Source organism: Pollachius pollachius, assembly GCF_949987615.1.
Source record: "Pollachius pollachius genome assembly, chromosome: 19".
Lineage (NCBI taxonomy): Eukaryota > Metazoa > Chordata > Actinopteri > Gadiformes > Gadidae > Pollachius > Pollachius pollachius.
In genome coordinates this window covers 12,727,696-12,746,300 of record NC_136952.1, presented here as the reverse complement: position 1 = coordinate 12,746,300, position 18,605 = coordinate 12,727,696, and the positions used below count along the sequence as shown (strand labels likewise).

Below are 18,605 nucleotides of genomic sequence, written 5' to 3'. Positions count from 1 at the left end.
GGCTGGAGGCGGAGGCCTCGTTTGCCCTGGATTACTCCAAGCTCCACAGAGAGTTGGACTCCAAGAGATCTTCCCCCTGCCACACGCTCGCGCGCGCACACACACACACACACACACACACACACACACACACACACACACATTTCCGATATAAAACTGATGCTGCTGCTGTTTTTTTGTCTCTGTTGTTCCTTCAAAGATGTGAGGATTGTGTTCTTTCTGCAGCTTCTAAAGTAAGCGATGGTGGGCGCCTCAGTGGAAACAGGAGGTTCAGAGGCATGCCACTGAAAGAATCTCTCAGGGTATAACATGGGCCTGCCCTGAATTCACACTGAAATCCCGGTTCTCCCCATGAACACGTCTGAGCCTTATCAACGGCCCCCCCTGTCCTTCGGTCCGTGCAGACTCCCCCGACCATACTGATTACTTTGAAGAAGAAGAGAGCCAGGAGGAGCCTCCCCCAGAAGGTTTTTGTAGGGATCGGCCGGGGTCTCAGCTATGTGATCCCTCCCTGTCAAGGAGGAAAATGTCTTGTGATGAAAAAGTCAAGAAGATATTTGTACCTCACCACAAGAGATTTAAGTCGCACCATGTGACCGCACATTGATATGTCTTTAATATTTCAAGGATGTGGTGGAGCGATATATATTTTTTATTATTTCTGTCTTTTCCCCAAATGTCCTACCCGGATGCCAAAAGTAAAGGAAGGTTCCCCTGGGCTAGTTATGTATGAATTGAGCCTAACTTTAGAGACCCCTGTAACACTGTTAGATAGAACCTCGTTCGGAGATGGCGGCCCAGAACCGCGCCGTGCAGGACCTGAGCCGCACTCTTAAGTGCCTGGGGAGGGACGGGCCTCCAGAGGCCTGCCCGGTCCGCTCACCAGAGCCAGGTCCTCCAGAGGCCTTCCCAGCCCGCTCACCAGAGCCAGGTCCTCCAGAGGCGTTCCCAGCCCGCTCACCAGAGCCAGGTCCTCCAGAGGCCTTCCCAGCCCGCTCACCAGAGCCAGGTCCTCCAGAGGCGTTCCCAGCCCGCTCACCAGAGCCAGGTCCTCCAGAGGCCTTCCCAGCCCGCTCACCAGAGCCAGGTCCTCCATTGGCGTTCCCAGCCGACCCCACCAGACCCAGGGCCTTCGCCGTCTGTGGGAGAGCGACCGTCGATTTGAGGGGGGAGAGGAGGATATCATAATTGGTCTAACCCAGATTTGTAATGTGACGTGATTACCTGATCAGAGTCAAATGCCTGATATCAAAGTCACAGAAAAAAAGCCACGATTTTTATACACTTATTTCATTTTAATCTAAAAGCACTTAAGTGAAAAAAGGACGACCATAAAAGGCTAGATCAAACTGTCAAACCGATTTCGAGGACACTTTGATAGATTCTTTATTTAATGTCCCAACACCACTGAGGAACAAACACACAAACCACATTACACATGTTATCCAGCTCACAATAAACACTTTTCACAGAGGCGTCATCGTAGGACAAACACAGGTGTCGCTCATGATGTAAATTATGGGTGTCCTGCTTATATTCCAGCCCATGTTCAACTTGCTGAGTTTTTTACCTGTACCCATAAGTACAATGGCGTCAAAAAGTCCTCAATTAACATTCCCCTCGAGTGAAATACTTCTTCTTGTTCACCGTTATCATTTAATTGATCAAAACGAAAACAAGCGGAATACAATCATTCTAACCAGTTGCTGATGCACTCCCATCAAGCTCACACTAGAGAGCGATGTTGAGTTAAAATTAAAATTGTCACCCCTCTGTGTCCGTAAAAGGACTCTATCTATCATATGTTTCTAGCAAACATGGATTTTTGTCAACTAAATGCATTAAGCAATCCCATTTCGTCTTTATCTATCTATCTATCTATCTATCTATCTATCTATCTATCTATCTATCTATCTATCTATCTATCTATCTATATATATATGTTTCTAGCAAACATGGATGGGTACAAGAGGAGTAATCCTTTTTTACACATGTACAAAGTTCATATACAAAGGATGGGTGCAATGGCTTTATGACGTTATGCTCCTCATTTTGAAAAAAGATTGAATTGACAGGTTGAGTTCCCAAGCAATACAAAAGCCCTCATATTTGTGAAACCAGATATGTATTATGTGAAAAGCTCCGGGATTATGATCAAGGCCGCCTTAATGTACGGGCTTACCTGGGCTGAAGCCCCAGGGCCTACGACGATCAGGGGGCCTATCATGAGCTGCAGTTTTTTCTTTTTTTTACTGGCCCATGATAGGCCCCCCGATTGGCGTAGGCCAAAGACAATGTGATTTTTTGTTTGGGGCTTACAAAGATCAGAGGCCTATCATGAGCCAAGAAAAAAGAGGGCCACTAGGTAGCTGGGCCCAGTGGCCACTTGACACCACAGCCACAGTCGTCGTCGTCGTCGTCGTCGTCGTCCCCCGTCGACAAAACGGCAAAATGTCGGAAAATAATTTACACATCTTCAATGTAAGATCCCCTCCAAGGGGGCCTACGAAACCTCTCAGCCCCAGGGCCCAATGGCAGGTTAATGCAGGCCTGGTTATGATAGAAGATGTAAGTTGTCACATAAAAAAGCAAGGATGACAGTGAGGAATGCTTCTAAAGTAATGACATTTCTGCTCTATCAAGCTGAATAACGAAGTAGGAAGGCTGACTTGTGTAAACCTCCGTAAGCTGTTTTTGCGAAAGCCAAAATATCGAATATGTCACGACAGGCATACAATGAGGCTAATGTGCAAAAAGACAAATGTTCCAGACGAAATTTTGCGCTTAATTGTCTGTGGTTGCAACGCAAATATTTTTTTATTTATGCCTCGTACAAAATTTGGTTGAACATTGGAAAATGTTCAGTAATACCAACGACAAAGCATATACCTTACCACATTCTGCTGACAGGCAGGCTGCTGTGGCTTCAAGCTTGACCTAAAAAGCTATTCATTCTGACAAATTCATTGCCACAACACATTATGATTTAGCTTATGAAGCGATTGTGAAGCGTCTTTGAGCACTAGGAAAAGCGCTACATAAATTTGATTTATTATTATTATTATTGACAAATTCCCCATCATTGAATTGAACAGAAAAAAAAATATCACACATGAAAGGAGAAATCATTGAATCCTTGAATTGAACAACAAAAGAGAAAACACATACAAGAGGAAATCATCAATTCATCGAATTGAACAACAAAAGCAAAATCACAAATACAAGGAGAAATGCAGACTGTTTTGTGGGCTTGAACTCAGTGACTTGGACAGATGTGAACTGTTGATCCCCCCCTACTAGGGTTAGGGTTACCAATGTTTGCTCTACAAGCGGGAAATTGGCCTTCCACTCTGGTCTCTGTTGGTTGTTTGCAGGGGGGGTTGAAAACTGAACTGTTATAAAATATATTTGTTCCATGAAATACTTAATACAAATAAATCAAATATGGGCATACTGTGTGTGTGTGCGTGTGTGTGTTTGTGTGTCTTAGTCTACACGTATCTATGCTTGGCTGGTCCTAGCCTGCAGCGATACGTATTAGTGCACTTGTGTGAGCGGTTTTATGTGACCCTGTGTGGCCAGATAAGATAAACACGCTTCGTTTTTTTGGACCTTGTGTTGTCTGTGTGTGTGTGTGTGTGTGTGTGTGTGTGTGTGTGTGTGTCTGTACGTGTCAGTGAGGGGAGGGAGAGAGAAAGATAGAGAGCGTGAGATAGAGCTTGAAAGTCTGGTGTATGAGACTATCACGATCTAAATGAGGCAGAGTGATAAAGAAATGAAACTACAATAAAGTTCTGATGCAAGGTGAAGCCAACCTGTATATATGAATGTAAATTTGTGTGGGTGTATATGTGATTGAATATATGAATGAATATATATTCATTAGTTTATGAATGATGAAGGAATGAATGAATGTGTTTGTGTGTGCGTGCATATGTTTATATGTTTTTGTGTGTCTCTGTGAATGAATATATGAATGAATTCATTTATTTATGAATGATAAATCATTGAATGTATCTGTGTGTGTGTCTGTGTGTTTGTGTGTGTGCGTACACATGTGTATATGCGTGTGCGTGCGCTCATGTGCATGTTTCCCTAGCCTCCAGCCGGGCCAGAACAGCGACAGGATGCGCGCTGCGGGTCGCAGCATGGCGCCGCTGATTGGTCCTGGGTGTAGTCAGCCACGGACACCGATTGGTCGGTGGCGATGTCCCACAGTAGCTCCTCCCTGGCGTTGGTGACTTTGCCCAGCACTTCCTGGTAATCCGGGGCTCCGGCGTCCAGGGGCGTGGCCTCAGCCCGGTCGACGCCCAGGTCAAAGATCAGTGGGGGGTCATGCAACAGCTGTGTCCCCCTCCCCCCACCACAGGCCTCGGCTGAACCTGGGCTCAGCGACAATGCGACAAACGCACAAAGTTGAATTGTGTGACAGCAATGCATGCAAGCTTTTCCGCTTCCTCAGCATCCTAATTTCAGGTTCCAGCAGTCCTATCTCAAAGCAGAACCTTAGCGGGGGAGATAGCACAGGAAGGAAGGCCACCTTGCATTACCAGCCGTTATGTCTAGTTCCTGTTTCAATATAGAGATACCCTACTAGAAAACACTTATTTGTGTGTGTGGCTGAATCTTTCCGGAGGGGATTTGGATAAGGGAAATTCTAGAGCGGCCAGTACACACGCCGGTATTGATTTAAAATTGCTGATTGTTTACAGTTGATCACTCCTGGCTGAGTGTGTGCTCGCCAATGACGCACTTGCAGATTCCGCCTCCAGCAACATGATTGGTCGAAAGAAAATATGATGTGAAAGAAAGTTAAATAACCTGTTCTACCAGATTTGACCTTGTCATCAGACTTTAGATGATTTTCTGAGGTCTGGTCGGTGAAACTATCAGCTTCCTAACTCAGTGGTCATGATACGAACCACACAATGAAACGAGACAAAGACAAAGTTGTGATGGATGGCGAAGCCCACCTGTAATGTAAAAGGCTTTGTGTTTCCCGGCTCGAACGGTCTGCAGGTCACCGAAGAGCCCGGCAGCGCCACTATTAGGATGGAAGAGGAACTGCAGAGAGCGAGGGGCGGCTTGTTAGTCACACAACCTGCTCGACCAGAATTTCTTATCTAAATCTGCTTAAAACATGAATACCTTATGTTTTAAGCAGCCAACCACTTACAGTGGTTTAAGCAGCCAACCACTTACAGTGGTTGGCTGTTCCACTCCCAGCCCACCTCGTTTTAAATTCAATCCCAAATATTCACCTCTAGATGCCCTAAGCATCTCCAATTCTATGCTACATCTATTTTTACTGCAAGACGCAATGGTTAGCGGTGTCTGCTACATAACCACGAAGAAGAACAATACTCATATTCCAAACTCAAAACACAGACTGACGAATGTGTGCGTGTGTGTGTGTGTGTGCGCGCGCGCACGTGGCTGTGTGCGCGTACCTCCCGGCCGGTCTGGCCACCATTCAGGAGGACGTCCGTGGCGTCAATGCCGTCATAGCGTCTGTCCACCGGGGGCTTCAGCCCGGCCATGGAGAGCAGCGTTGGGAAGATGTCCATTCCACTGGGTGGGACATGAGGAATTAGGAAGGATTCGTATTATATAAATGATTCATATCTTCATATCTACATGTGGAAACCTGTTTCCTCTGCAGTCCCCACCCAGGCCTCATATGCGGAGGTTATAGTTATGTTATTGTTTCCAAAGCGGTACCTGAGCAAGGCGTTGCTGCTGGTGTTGGCAGGGATCCTGCCAGGCCAGTAGGCCACCGTAGGCACCCTGTGGCCACCCTCCCAGGTGGTCTGCTTGGCAGAGCCCCCACCTGGTAATCACATCAGGTAGTCCGTACACACGCTCCCAATAACGTGATTCACGAAGATAAATTCAACAAAGGGAGGGGGGAGGGATATTGTGGTGATAGGCGGTACATAGTGGTAAAGGTTTTTGATTTCCCGGGGATTTTCCTCTACTGTCTAATACAGGCACTCTTGAGCAAGATGTGGTAGCCCCCTCCGGATTTCTGATGACAGAAATCCAAAGTTTACTTTGAATGGATGTGCCATCAAATCCATTGCAATATCATGTCATTTCTGTCCATCTGTTCCCTTCTGTTCCTTCTAGCCAATTGAATGAGTGGAGTCCCTGTTCCCCCCTGCTACGTAGCCAAGCGGTCAACCAACCGACGTAGGGTCACAGGACGGCACCGGCTCGGCTGAAGCACAGCCGAGTGTGTAAGACTTACACAATCGGCTGTGCAAGTCTTGGGAAGACATCTGTGTCTTCCCAAATGTGTAAGCTGACTTTGAGGTGTGTATGAATATACTTTTTTGTCATTTAAATGACGAGATATTCCTCAGAGGTATAGTGTGTAGTGGATGCATCCCTCTGTGATATGTCATGGTGATGTAACATTTTTAGATCCTGTGGTCCATCAGCTTAATGCCATGTATCTGGAATGATATTGTCTGCAAGTGTTTTTGGATTAAAAGTGTCTCGTGTAGTCGTTATAGTTAACTACAGGTAGGCAATTGGGAAAGGGTAGAAATCAGCTCCCATGGTCAGATGAGGTTTGGATCGGGCTAACCGGACACCGGTAACCATACCTCGGCTGGTCTGCCACGTCCCTGTGTACGGCCCCACACTTCCTGCATACTGACACTTCTTCTCCCAGGGGCCGTTATCGCCTGCACACAGCAACACACATTGACACTCATACAGCCTTGTTGCACACACACACACACACACACACACACACACACACACACACACACACACAGACACACACACACACACACACACACACACACACACACACACACCCCCCCTCACCTGTGAACCAGATGAGCGTGTTTTCACGGTTGGTTTCATCCGACGCTCGCTTTAGCGCCCCCACCAGACCATCCATCTCCCGCAGGCTGGCCGCGTACACGTCCCACCCCCCATCAATGTCATTGGTTGAGATGGACGCCGGGGGCGGGGCTAAGGGCACATGCATGTGGGCCAACGCTACGTAGAGCAAATAGGGCTGTTTCCGTTGCCTGGCAAAAAAAAAAAAAAGGCAGGGCAAATCCTGACAGTCACGCAGAGGAGTTGGCAAAGTTTAGTGTAAAAAAAAATTGTCACAATAGGAATGTGTGCTATGCACAAATTTGATGGGAGATAGGAAGTTACCTAAGCAGAGACGGTGCTATGGAATGCAGGCGGTAGAACTACTGTTTAGGTTCACTGCGTGTGTGTGTGTGTGAGTGCACAGGTTCTACAACAAGCTCAATGCTGTCTCCCTTTCTTCAAATGCAGACCAATATATCACAACCACACAGTAGTAGTAGGTAGTAGGTAAGATAGTGGAGATTGACCGCCTACCAATCAAAGGTGTGTGAAATGCAAAGAAACAGATTACAAATATTGCTTCTATATAGGCTAGTACTGCATGTAAACAATGACGTATTATATCTTCTGCTCTTTTCAAGCCACTCTCTCTAAAGCTATCAAATCTTACTAAGATCACCTTAAAAAAGTGAAAAGATTTTATATGTGATCGTTTTTTTTCCAGTTACGATGTTTGGAGAAAGAAAGCGAGGGACTTTATCCCAACACTGTATTTGTCATGTGTGCGGTTGGGTCCTGGCCTTGCCTGGCAGAGTGGATGATCCTCAGAGCTGCGTCTCTGAACCGCAGGGTGAGAGTCCACAGGTCCAGAGGCTGTTGCACAACGGTGCGGTTCTCCAACAGCGGCAGGCCCACTCTGCAGTAAACAGCCTCATGTGATCAACAATATTTTCGCAATACAAGGCTGAGGAGGATGAACGAGCTGTTCCTTAATGACAGGGGTCTGAAATCCCGGGGGGTCTCAGCAGATAAACAGCTCTATTGCCCGGTTCAACGACTCCAAAGAAATAGGAGTGTTAAAATGCACTGTGATACCAGCAGCACCATTTCAGATTGAATTTATGAACGCCACAGTTAACAATTAGCGATTGGCCAATAGTTACTTTTAATCATTAAAGGGTAATCCCGGTGTAAAATGGATTTGGGATATGTTTTGTATGATAACGAGTTGAAACGTTCGTTTTGAAGCACAAAAACCTCATATAGACGCTTTCTTCAGTTGGCTGTTTTTAGCTGAGTCTATCAAAACGCTATAAACTTGGAACTGGTTATGATAAAAACTAAATCGCTATTTTAAATCATCAGCCTGACACTTCTTTGGTAAAACAAATGGCGTCGACGGGTGATCTACTGATGGTATTGTGTGCATACAATGTCCTTTTTAATAAACAATCTGTACACTTACAAAGTTCTCAATGCCTTGTTTTTTATGTCAAGACCCTTATTATACTACCAAAGAAGTGTCGGGCTACTTTTAGTCTTTTAAGTGGTTTAAAATAGCGATTTAGTTTTTACCATAACCAGTGCCCCCATCGTTCCAAGTTTATAGCGTTTTGATAGAATCGGCTAAAAACAGCCAACTGAAGAAAGCGTCTATATGCGTTTTTTGTGCTCCAAAACAAACGTTTCCACTCGTTATCATACAAAACATATCCCAAATCCATTTTACACCGGAATTACCCTTTAACCCGTGCTCGAATTATTAATCTAACTCCATGTGTGGGATATAGGCTGCCAGCGTACCTGAAGGGGCAACAAGAGATCAACTACGAGCTAGGCTGTCGAAAACTGTATGAGATGTACATTCGCTCTATTTTTCGGATTTTGCTTGTGTTTCCGCTTTTACATGAAAAGACTTGTTGCACTTGAGGCAACGAGCATGGTCCGCATCCACTTTAGGGAAAGGTAGCCACACTTCTGAATGGAATTCAGAATTAAGAACCAGAAAAGAAGATGTGAGAGCGGTTGGTTTCACTGGAACCAAGGCATTTGCACATTTTAACCAATTTAACCGTAGTTACTCCATTTGTGTTGACCCTGTATCACATTTCTGACAATGCGTCGAGTGTCCAGGTTTGTCTAGGGCAGCATCACTGTGTGTGCGTGTGATGATGACGCAAAAAAGCCGCTGAAGTCCTACCTGGGCTCTCCCTGAGGCTCTGCAGAACAGGGTTGGCTCGGAGGCAGGTCATATCCGGGAAAGTCAGTACAGCCCATGTCGTTACTGTAGGGGATTCCTAAGTAGTAGCCAAACCCTGGCCCCGCCCAAAACAGAAGACACACACGCAAAGAAATGTGAAAAAACCACATGATCTACACACGTTCCATCTGCTGCTGCTTTGTGGCGTCAACGACAAGGCGACAAATATTTCCTCTTTGGAGATACAAATCTCACTTTACCATAAAAAAGATTTTTATTGGAGAAGCTGTTCTCCATCTTGATCTTCCCCTCTACGATGCACATATTAATGATATGAAATGTCCCTCACGTTCCTCTGCATGTTATTGTATGGAAGTCACAGAGCCATGACCTGAGGCCTTGGAGAGCCAGTAGATCTATATTGGGGGTGTTGTTTGCTCTCTGCCCCGGCTGTTTGGCCCCCAGGTCACCCCATTCTATATCATCAGCCAGTATGATGTTGAAGCCTTTCCGCAAGTGTAGATACACACTCTGCGTTTTGGTTGACCCACTGGTTGACACACTCTATGACACACATATTAATGATATGAAAGGTCCCTCATGTTCCTTTGCGTGATAATGTATGGAAGTCATGTGCATAGAGCAAAACAGAGTAAAGCAGGCCAACGGTCTAAAACTCAGTCAATAAGCACCAGGGATTGATAATGATTTCATTGTTTTGTCTCTTTGGTACCGCCGAAGCTATCAAAAAACCTGACATGCCCGTAGGGCGACATTTGAGAAACAGAGTTAGAGTTGGGATTGAGAGAATGACTCCCGATTTCGTGGTCAGTGTCCTCCACTGACCTCGGCTAGTCGGAGCGTAGGGCCCGCAGTGACCCAGGTGCCATTTCCCTATCATGGCCGTGTAGTAGCCGGACTCCTGCAGTAACCGCGGCAACGCCACCTCCGACAGGGGCAGGCCCGCCACCGATCGGACGGCGAAGTTGTGTGTCACGCCGTTCCGGACGCCGTAGCGAGCGGTGAGGATGGCGGCGCGGGACGGAGAACAGGTGGACGCCGGCGAATGGAAGTCTGTCAACCTGGAGGGGACATTTTGTTTTACTGTGTTCGATTTTTTTTTTCACACAGTGATCATAATGATGATTGTCATGGAGAGCCAATTACCGTCCATCCTGTTGATGAATATACGTTTAAAACAATAAAGTTATGGCACTTTGTTTTCTTGGGCTGTATTACAATACCGATTACAATTGTCTGTTGGGCGTCACTTACTAAGTGGCTTTGGATGAAAAAGTGCCCACTAAACGATTACATGTAAATGAGATATAAACTGAGTTCCATGAAGGGTATTCAAATGTGAGGGCTGAGTGGGGGAAGTGTACCATGCCATACCTGAGGCCTTGGAGTGCCAGTAGATCTATATTGGGGGTGTTGTTTGCTCTCTGCCCCGGCTGGTTGGCCCCCAGGTCACCCCAGCCTATATCATCAGCCAGTATGATGATGAAGTTGGGCCTTTCCGCGGGTGTAGATACATATGCTGTGTTTTTGTTGGCTTTGTGCAGCAGTATTCCAGAGACTAGGACCCCAGTGAGGAGCAGAGTTACACCCACCATCATTTTGGATCGTTTTGGCCAGTGTCCTCATTTACTGTAAACATATGTTAGGACAGGTTAGCTTGCTAAAAACATGCTGTGCAATACAAATCTTAATTCTGTGGTTCTCAGGCAGTACTAAGAATTTACAACAGTTTTTAAAAGGCAAAGTCAATAGTCACTCTCTCACCTCGTTCTTTCTATCTCTAAAAAAAGGCCACGCCAATAGTCTCTACCTCTCTCAATTGTTTTCAATTAAATTCAAAAAAGCTTTATATGCATGAAAAACAAATGTTAACGTTGCAAAAATAGGTGATAATTTAGTAGGTCAAAGTATAAAACGTTATGTTCAAAATATATTAGCATAAATATTTGAATATTAAATACTCAAATTATAAATAATAAAATGTGCTTTAAAAATTCCAATATATCCTAGAAACAGATACATTAAAGATACACCGTACACACAGTACAGTATTTACACTGTAGAGGAGGTGTGCAATTATGCAATCATTTTGAAGAGAAAGAACTCTTACAAAAAAGGATGTCAATAGTCTCTCTCTTGGACGCGCACCGTTTTATTGGGTCATGGTTGAGCCTGTGCACATAATTCTGTTTTCAATTATGGTCGCGTGTTGTTAGTCATTGACCTTCATGTTAGGTTTGTGCCAAAGACAAATTTCAGTACAAATTTTAATCTCTCTCTTACGTCTCTCTCTCTCTCTCACACACACACACACACACACACACACACACTTAAGTCAATCAATAGTCTCTCTCTCTCTCCTCCCCCTCTCTCTCTGCTAAGTCAATGTCTCTCTTTCTCATTCAAAGCCGGCACACAAGAAATGGTAGTAAGTCGATCGCTCACGAGTCACGGACTCGCGCTTACTACAACTAAAGCCAAGTGGGGGATAGCCCGTGTCTTCCACGCAGAAGGTAGAGTGTGGATCGAGGACCATGAAGGCATTACGCGCAATTTAGCCTAGCCTACTAACCTCGCCTCAGAGAGGGATTTACAGCGGCTTGGCGAGGAGCGACCCCGGCAACTGTGTCTCAACGGTGAGCTATAGTCAACCATAATCAAATGCGTTCACTTTATCAACTTACAAGCCACAGATGGCTCTTGTCTGTGGCTCAAACTTCGGATCGTTGGGACTTAATGACAGAATCAAAAGTAAAAAATTATGTTATTATTGGTTTATTTAAGTGGATTCATTCAGACAAACCAATGAATTCGGAATCAAGCCACATGGTGTACCTCGAGGGCAATCGCGAGCGGACAGAACGGACTTTTACACTAAAACTTCAGGTTCTTTAATATCAATGGATATTCTTATTAAAATACCACGGCAGATTAGAGTCACCACCCATTGGGAAATACTCCCGTAGGAGTATTTCCCAGTATATAGTATATAGCCATACGTCGCCTATTTCCTCCTACAATTTGGTCAAGAACAATTGTCTACTTAGTCAGATGATCTGTTCAGTGTTGGTGTACTTTGGTCTCCCCTTTATATAACTATATGATCTGGTTCTTTGATCATTGTATGATAGTCTTTTTTTCGTCCTTTCTGTCAATTTTATGTTTGAAGAAGTTCTATATAAATATAACCTTATTACTCCCACAATGTCCATCGGCCAGCAGTGGTTCCCAAACATTTAGGTCGTGATACCACCCAGGGTCTTCTGATATGCATATGGACATCGCAAGAGGACTGCTGATAAGCTTTTAAAATTTTGAAAAACCAAACATTTTCAGACCTAGAAATCGGGTCAAGGGGCTGAATCATTTCCGAAGTACAGGGGCCAGAATGTAAATGTCCTTCCTCTTTTGTCTGTCTGTTTTCTAACTATACATTGCAACATGATCTCTCCGTGAGCTCCTACTCGAAATAAGCTCCACTTGTAATATGTTTGCATCTGACTGAACTTTAAATTTGATAACATTAAATATTATCATATTCAATATTATTATTATTAAATATGATAATACATTATCATATTTATTATGCCCCGACACTGCCTACGGTCAATTTAGAAAATAAGACTAAGGAAAGTAAACTGAGCAAGAAATGTATTTGCAAAGATGAAAAATCCCATACGCTGATACTCTGTTAAAGCCTGGCTAGTGGCTAACAAGAGGTTAGATCTGAGTGGTTTCGCTGTAGTCTATTGATATCAGTAAATCTTGATGGTAATCTCTTTTCTTCGGAAATCCGCAGGCATGGACTTCAATCATGCCACTAACCAAGGTAGGGATTCGACAGTGAGAATATTACAACTTAATAACTAACAATTACTTTGGCGAAAGGGGTAATTTAGGCTACGTAAACAGTAGCATCTAACTAGTTAGGCTATAGTTTTGCATATACCGGTACCTGAACTATAATGTCCGTGTCTGCATCTGGTTAGTATACTTTGTGTTAAATGCCAAGCTGACGTGTAAAGAGACTGAAGTTGGACATCTTGTCTTCGACTAATCTTTAAATGACGTTAACTCCGGAACTTTGGCCTGATCACAAAATTTGACCGGAAATTATAAATGATTATTTTACCGTAAGTATTGCAAGATAGGAGCAGTTCAAATTTAAAAGTGCCCCCCCCCCTCTGGTGCGCCCTTGGTCAATTTCCAAAAGGTGGTTAATCACTGTGCTACAGCGTTATGTTTGGTTGACAAGATGTTTTTTAGAATCAGGTTGCACCGGGACACAAAACTGAAAAAGCTTTAGATTCTTGTAATTACATGTGCAGGTAATAGCCTTCAGGAAAACAGTTTTAAAGGGTGCATATTCTGGATCAAACCGCCTCTTTAAAAAAACGTTTGTAATTTACCTTTTGAGAAGTTGTGCACTGTTAAAGTTAGCCATGAATATTACTAATCCAAAGCTTGTTTGTTTTTAGTTTTTCCGACGAGTTCAAAAATGGACACATTCAGTGACACACACACCACCTCTGTTCTAAACGACATCAACCTTTATGCTCTCTTTAGCTCAGCCTCTGCCATGGCTGTCCATGGGCTCAGAGGATGCCGCCTCTTCCGCCCCAACGAGTACCAGGACATCCCAGACGGTGGCTGGGGCTGGCTGGTGGCCGTGGCCTTCTTCCTCGTCGAGGTGTTCACCTATGGCACCATCAAGACCTTCGGCATCTTCCTCCAGGACCTGGTGAAGCAGTTTGGGGAGAGCAACAGCAAGGTCTCCTGGGTCCTCTCCATCTGTGTCTTCATCATGACTTTCATGGGTGAGTGTAAAAGATGTCAGAGGTCATCGGTATACGCCGTTGGTCAGAGTGGCTTTAAGAAAGAAAAGTATGGCTGGTTACCTTGTGAAAGTGAGAAACATCTTTCCTGCTAATGAAATGATAGAAACCCACCGCAGTGAACCATACTCAAAGGCCACTGTAACTCAAAGACAAGGCATTCAATGCATTCACACTATACATTTTCTTGGTGGTTAAATAACTGACAGTGTATGAAATGAGAGCAATCCAAGGAAGCTAATGCGTTACAGAGCCTCTCTGGCCTCTCTGCTGTAGGTAGTAAGCAAACCCGACCTCCTTCAACTCGCCCACAGCCCCTCTCGCGTCGGTGCTGTCCAACCGCTTCGGCTTCCAGCCGGTTGTTATGCTGGGAGGGATCCTCATCTCCCTGGGAACCATCTCCACTGCCTTCACCACCTCCATCTTTCAGATGTACATCACTATGGGAATGGTTGCAGGTATGGCTCGGCGAAAAGGTTGAGGTTCCTCTCCTCATTCTACATTTTCCTGAAACGGTTTCCATGTTATCACCAGTTGTTTTATGCCTGGGTTTAAAACTTTTAAGTCTTTGTCCTTGTCCCTGCAGGTCTGGGCTACTGTCTGACCTTCCTGCCCACGGTGACTATCTTATCCCAGTACTTTGACCGCCGACGCTCCCTGGTCACGGCGCTGGCTTCCACCGGGGAGTCCGTCGCCATGTTCGCCCTGGCCCCCGGTGAGTGCATTGAGGGGACCCTGAGGAGGATGACGACTTGTGGGGTACAATACACCACATGTCCACATGTGGTGCATTGTAGACGACTCGATTGGGAATGTCATCACAATGGGGAAAGAAGTCGATTGCGTTTTCCTGCATTTTTTTTTATTTTTTTTTGCATTAAAAAAAGTTAATTTTCCGGTTTAGACATTCTGTTTATGTTTTGTCTCTGGCATCTGTCTCTTTTCTGTCTGTAGAACAGTCTGTATCTAGCAGTCTATCTCCCCGTTCTCTCGTTATTATCGTTATGCTTTATAATGACCAAACAGTTCCTGTGTTTGCTTTAGTCAAAGGGCCTCTTTAACAACACGTGTCCTCTGCTCCCCCTCCTGGCAGCCTTCTCTGCGTTGCGGGATAACATCGGCTGGCGCCACACCATGGTGGTGATCGGAGCGCTGCAGGGCACCATCATCCTGTGCGGGGCTCTGCTCCGGCCCATCGTGATCCGGCCCGCCACGCAGGAGGAGACGGTGGCGCTGAGCCGAGACGAGTCTCCCGCCACGAAGCACAACCCCTCCCTGACGGTGGCGACGACGACGACGACGACGACGACGACGAAAGCCCAGCACGACGGAGACACGAAGCCGGCCAACGGAGACTCGCTCAGCTCCGAGGACTCTGGGGTGTCGTCGGAGGGCCGGATGATGAAGGACACGTGCGAGAAAAAAGCGACGGGAGTCGGGGAGAGCGACGCGAGGCGATCAGCCGGCGGCGGCGACGACGAGGAGGAGAAACGAAGGACGGACGAGGAGGTGAAGCGGGAGGACGGAGGCGAGCTGGCGGTTGTCGCTCGGCCCAAGACGAAGCTCCTCGACTTCTCCATCCTGCGCGAGGGCAGCTTCATCTGCTACTCCCTCTTCGGGCTGTTCGCCACGCTGGGCTTCTTCGCGCCGCCCCTCTACATCATCGAGCTGAGCGTGAGTCGCGGCGTTGAGCGCGAGCGCGCCTCCTACATGCTGTCCATCATGGCCGTGGCCGAGGTGATCGGCCGCCTCTCCACCGGGTGGCTGCTGTCCCGGCTGTGGGTCAGGAGGCAGAAGCTCATGGTGCTGCTGGGCTGCGTGGTCGGCATGACGCTGGTGCTGCTGTCCTTCGCGCTGGTGAGGGAGTTCTACGGCCTGGCGGTGTGCTGCTCCGGGTTCGGCTTCTTCATGGGCTGCATATCGTGCAGCCACATCCCCATGTTGGCCGAGGACGACGTGGTGGGCATCCAGAGGATGGCGTCGGCGGCCGGGGTCTACGTCTTCATCCAGAGCTTCGCCGGGCTGGCTGGCCCGCCGCTGGGAGGTAGGGCCGACGGGATATCCTTATTTGGTTGGACGGGTTTCAAATGTGTTAATTCGCCTGATGGCAGACGAAACGGACAATTAAGTGATTCAAAAATGTGTTAAGTACTGCTAGGGATATCTTCATTACATTTAACTATTAAAGGAGAACTCCGGTGATTTTTAACCCCATTGTTGTTTTCCTGAGGGTCACCCCATGTTGAGGGAAGCTAAAAACCAGACGAAAATTGATTCGACCAAGCCAGATATATGCACTGGCTGCCGGCGATATGGAATAACTATAACGCTAACTTATGGGGGCAAGGCCTTTATCCGCTTTTGTGGCTTCTAAACACATTCAGAAAACCATTCCAACACCTATGTAACACGAGTAAGTTCCTCACGAGACATCCCCGTGCTCGTTTAACTCAAATAGTGTGGCGAAACAGTATTAACTTTGTGTTTTTGCATGTAAACTCACCGCAGATTACCCCGTTGACATATCCAGAAAGCCTATACTAGCCGATAGCCAGTGGCTGTGCATCTGCACGCATCTGTTGCTTTCTCGTAAGGAACCAACTCGTGTTACATAGGTCTTGGAATGGTTTTCTGAATGTGTTTAGAAGCGCCAAAAGCGGATAAAGAGCATGCCCCAATAGGTTAGCGTTATAGCTATTCCGTAGCGCCGGCAGCCAGTGCAGATCTCTGGCTTGGTCGAATCAATTTTCGTCTGGTTTTTAGTTTCCCTAAACATGGGCTGACCCTCAGGGAAACAATAATGGGGTTAAAAATCGCCTGGGGACTCCTTTTTAACATTTAGCAGATGGTTTTATCAGAATTGTCTTATTGCAGTGTATTCAGATGCAGGTTATTCGGTAGCAGGTAGGGTGGATTGGGAGGCCTACAGGTAGGCTGCGGATAGTTTCGAGATTAAACAGCTTTCAGCTGGGTTAGCCTAAATCTATCCCACCTGTAAAATCGCCATAAACAGCTTTGGATCAAAGCGTCTGCTTAAGGAAATAATAAGATTGTTTATTAATCACGTAACCCATCCTAGGTTTCCTCGTGGATAAGACGCAGAACTACGGCTCTGCGTTCTACTCGTGTGCCGCCGGCACGGGACTGGGCGCCCTCTTTCTGGGCCTGGTGCGCCCTGCCAAGAGGTGGTCCCCCTGCATGAAGCGCTCGGACCACCCCGAGGGCGAAGCTCACCCGGCCGGACGTCAGGATGTCACGGAGCGTAGGACACAACCTTCAGACGAAGGAGGGGCCACTTTGAGAGAACATGAAGAGATAGTGGTTGATTTGGTCCAGGACCAGCGAGAAGAAGCTGGGAGAAATGGTAAAACAGAGGCCGGTTGTGTTTGAGATGAGAACCAACCGCAGTCTTAGAGCGAGGTTCTCTCCATCTCTCTCTATTTTCAGACTCACTGTACTCAATAAAAGCACAAAACATTCCATTTATTTATTAAAAAAATCGACCAACAGCAACGGATAAAAGACATATATACATGGCTTTGATAATGTGTCTTATGAAAGATGTATGTGCAGATCTTTTATATGTTGGATGTAAAATTCCACAATGTTACACAATCAGGACATGGGTAAGTACTCCTGCAAGCCAAAGTAGTTTGTGTTAGTCGGATGATGACTATATGGCTGGGGCATTAATTCTTCACAAACACATTTGACTATAGTGTTTAAAGGACAATAACAGTGTGGGTGATTAAACCACTGCAATGACTTCACAATACAAGCTGTTACCAATCGAATTTGTCAAAATGACATATACTGATTCTGCAGAAGAGCAATCAGCGTGTGACTCTGCCACGTATTTAAACAATGGCATAACAGCATTTTATATATATAACCAGTGTTTGAGAGAAGCCAGGAGAGACCGATGGTTTGATCATCCAGACAGGTATTGTGTCTTAAATCGTCAAAAGTGTCTGGGTTGTGTTATAGTGAAACCAAATATGTTGGGGCGTCTGATCTGTTCTTTGCAATTTGCTGAAAATCACTCACTTACCACTGAAGGATCTTGCAGTAAGATTAAGCAACTGTCTAAAAAACAGGATGGGAAAATGTTTTTTTGTCAAATAAGCAGTAATGGCATGTAGCGAACACTACAGTAGTACAATACACTTAATTCAGGCGCTACAAAGTAATGAAGAACCTTGAAATAAAACTTTTTTATATAAAAATGTTTTAATGTAGTTTCTTTGTATTGTTTCACATGTATAGTCTCATTTATCCCAACCAAATGAATAACATTGAATTTATTTATACATTCTCTTATTTTTCTTTGTCTAATCAATGACTTTCAATAACCCAATTTATATTCTGTAGAAATCGATTAAATAAATGTAGTTGGTTGGAACAGGCATAGTGGACCATGGCAGTCTATAAGAGTCTGGGCAAAGGCAAGACCATGTACTTGCAAGTTCTCCTTCCTAACAAACTGCACAACCAACTGTGTTGATCAAGTCTGAGGATTGGCCAGGCAACTGGAGCAAATCTCGTGAGTTTGGAAGGCTTGGTAGGGTTGGGGCTATCGCAGCAGGACGCAATTAAGTAGAGTGGTAGAGCTTGTTTTGGGAAAGTCCTTCCCCTTCAAATGTCCTGGAAAGCAATACCTGAGAAAAATACTTATTTCTCAATCAAAAAGCAAAACCAAACGGGTTTATGTG

General features: G+C 45.6%; 2 protein-coding genes across 4 annotated transcripts; one reads left to right on the top strand and one right to left on the bottom strand.

Annotated features, from left to right (window-relative positions):
- Nucleotides 1-2,794: 2,794 nt before the first annotated feature.
- On the bottom strand, nucleotides 2,795-13,153 carry arsg (arylsulfatase G). The gene is made up of 11 exons (XM_079756522.1): nucleotides 13,014-13,153; nucleotides 10,433-10,687; nucleotides 9,884-10,119; nucleotides 9,038-9,152; nucleotides 7,643-7,753; nucleotides 6,838-7,046; nucleotides 6,612-6,692; nucleotides 5,722-5,830; nucleotides 5,451-5,571; nucleotides 4,974-5,064; nucleotides 2,795-4,382 (listed from the first exon to the last, which is right to left on the bottom strand). Exons 2-11 carry the CDS (start codon nucleotides 10,654-10,656, stop codon nucleotides 4,096-4,098), a joined length of 1,584 nt encoding a protein of 527 aa, XP_079612648.1. The 5' UTR covers nucleotides 10,657-10,687; nucleotides 13,014-13,153; the 3' UTR covers nucleotides 2,795-4,095.
- Nucleotides 11,475-18,414, top strand: LOC307090000 (monocarboxylate transporter 7-like). 3 transcript variants are annotated; one of them, XM_079756519.1, is made up of 7 exons: nucleotides 11,475-11,694; nucleotides 12,858-12,887; nucleotides 13,625-13,875; nucleotides 14,208-14,351; nucleotides 14,480-14,608; nucleotides 14,987-15,937; nucleotides 16,973-18,413. In XM_079756519.1, the coding sequence occupies exons 3-7, from the start codon at nucleotides 13,638-13,640 to the stop codon at nucleotides 17,281-17,283; spliced, it is 1,773 nt and encodes a 590-aa protein (XP_079612645.1). In that variant the 5' UTR covers nucleotides 11,475-11,694; nucleotides 12,858-12,887; nucleotides 13,625-13,637; the 3' UTR covers nucleotides 17,284-18,413. The 3 variants fall into 3 exon arrangements, with proteins under 3 accessions (XP_079612645.1, XP_079612644.1, XP_079612646.1); XM_079756518.1 differs by lacking the exon at nucleotides 12,858-12,887 and having other exon boundaries at nucleotides 16,973-18,409; XM_079756520.1 differs by lacking the exons at nucleotides 11,475-11,694; nucleotides 12,858-12,887 and having other exon boundaries at nucleotides 13,769-13,875; nucleotides 14,170-14,351; nucleotides 16,973-18,414.
- Nucleotides 18,415-18,605: the final 191 nt, after the last annotated feature.

Coding starts and splice junctions, on each gene's coding strand:
- arsg (XM_079756522.1), bottom strand. CDS start 10,656: ATGATGGTGGGTGTAACTCTGCTCCTCACTGGGGTCCTAGTCTCTGGA. Junction 5,831..6,611: donor GACGTGGCAGACCAGCCGAG/GTATGGTTACCG, acceptor TGTGATTACCAG/GTGGGGGCTCTGCCAAGCAG. Junction 4,383..4,973: donor CAAAGCCTTTTACATTACAG/GTGGGCTTCGCC, acceptor CGCTGAGCCCAG/GTTCAGCCGAGGCCTGTGGT.
- LOC307090000 (XM_079756519.1), top strand. CDS start 13,638: ATGGCTGTCCATGGGCTCAGAGGATGCCGCCTCTTCCGCCCCAACGAG. Junction 13,876..14,207: donor CTTCATCATGACTTTCATGG/GTGAGTGTAAAA, acceptor ACTCGCCCACAG/CCCCTCTCGCGTCGGTGCTG. Junction 15,938..16,972: donor GGCTGGCCCGCCGCTGGGAG/GTAGGGCCGACG, acceptor AACCCATCCTAG/GTTTCCTCGTGGATAAGACG.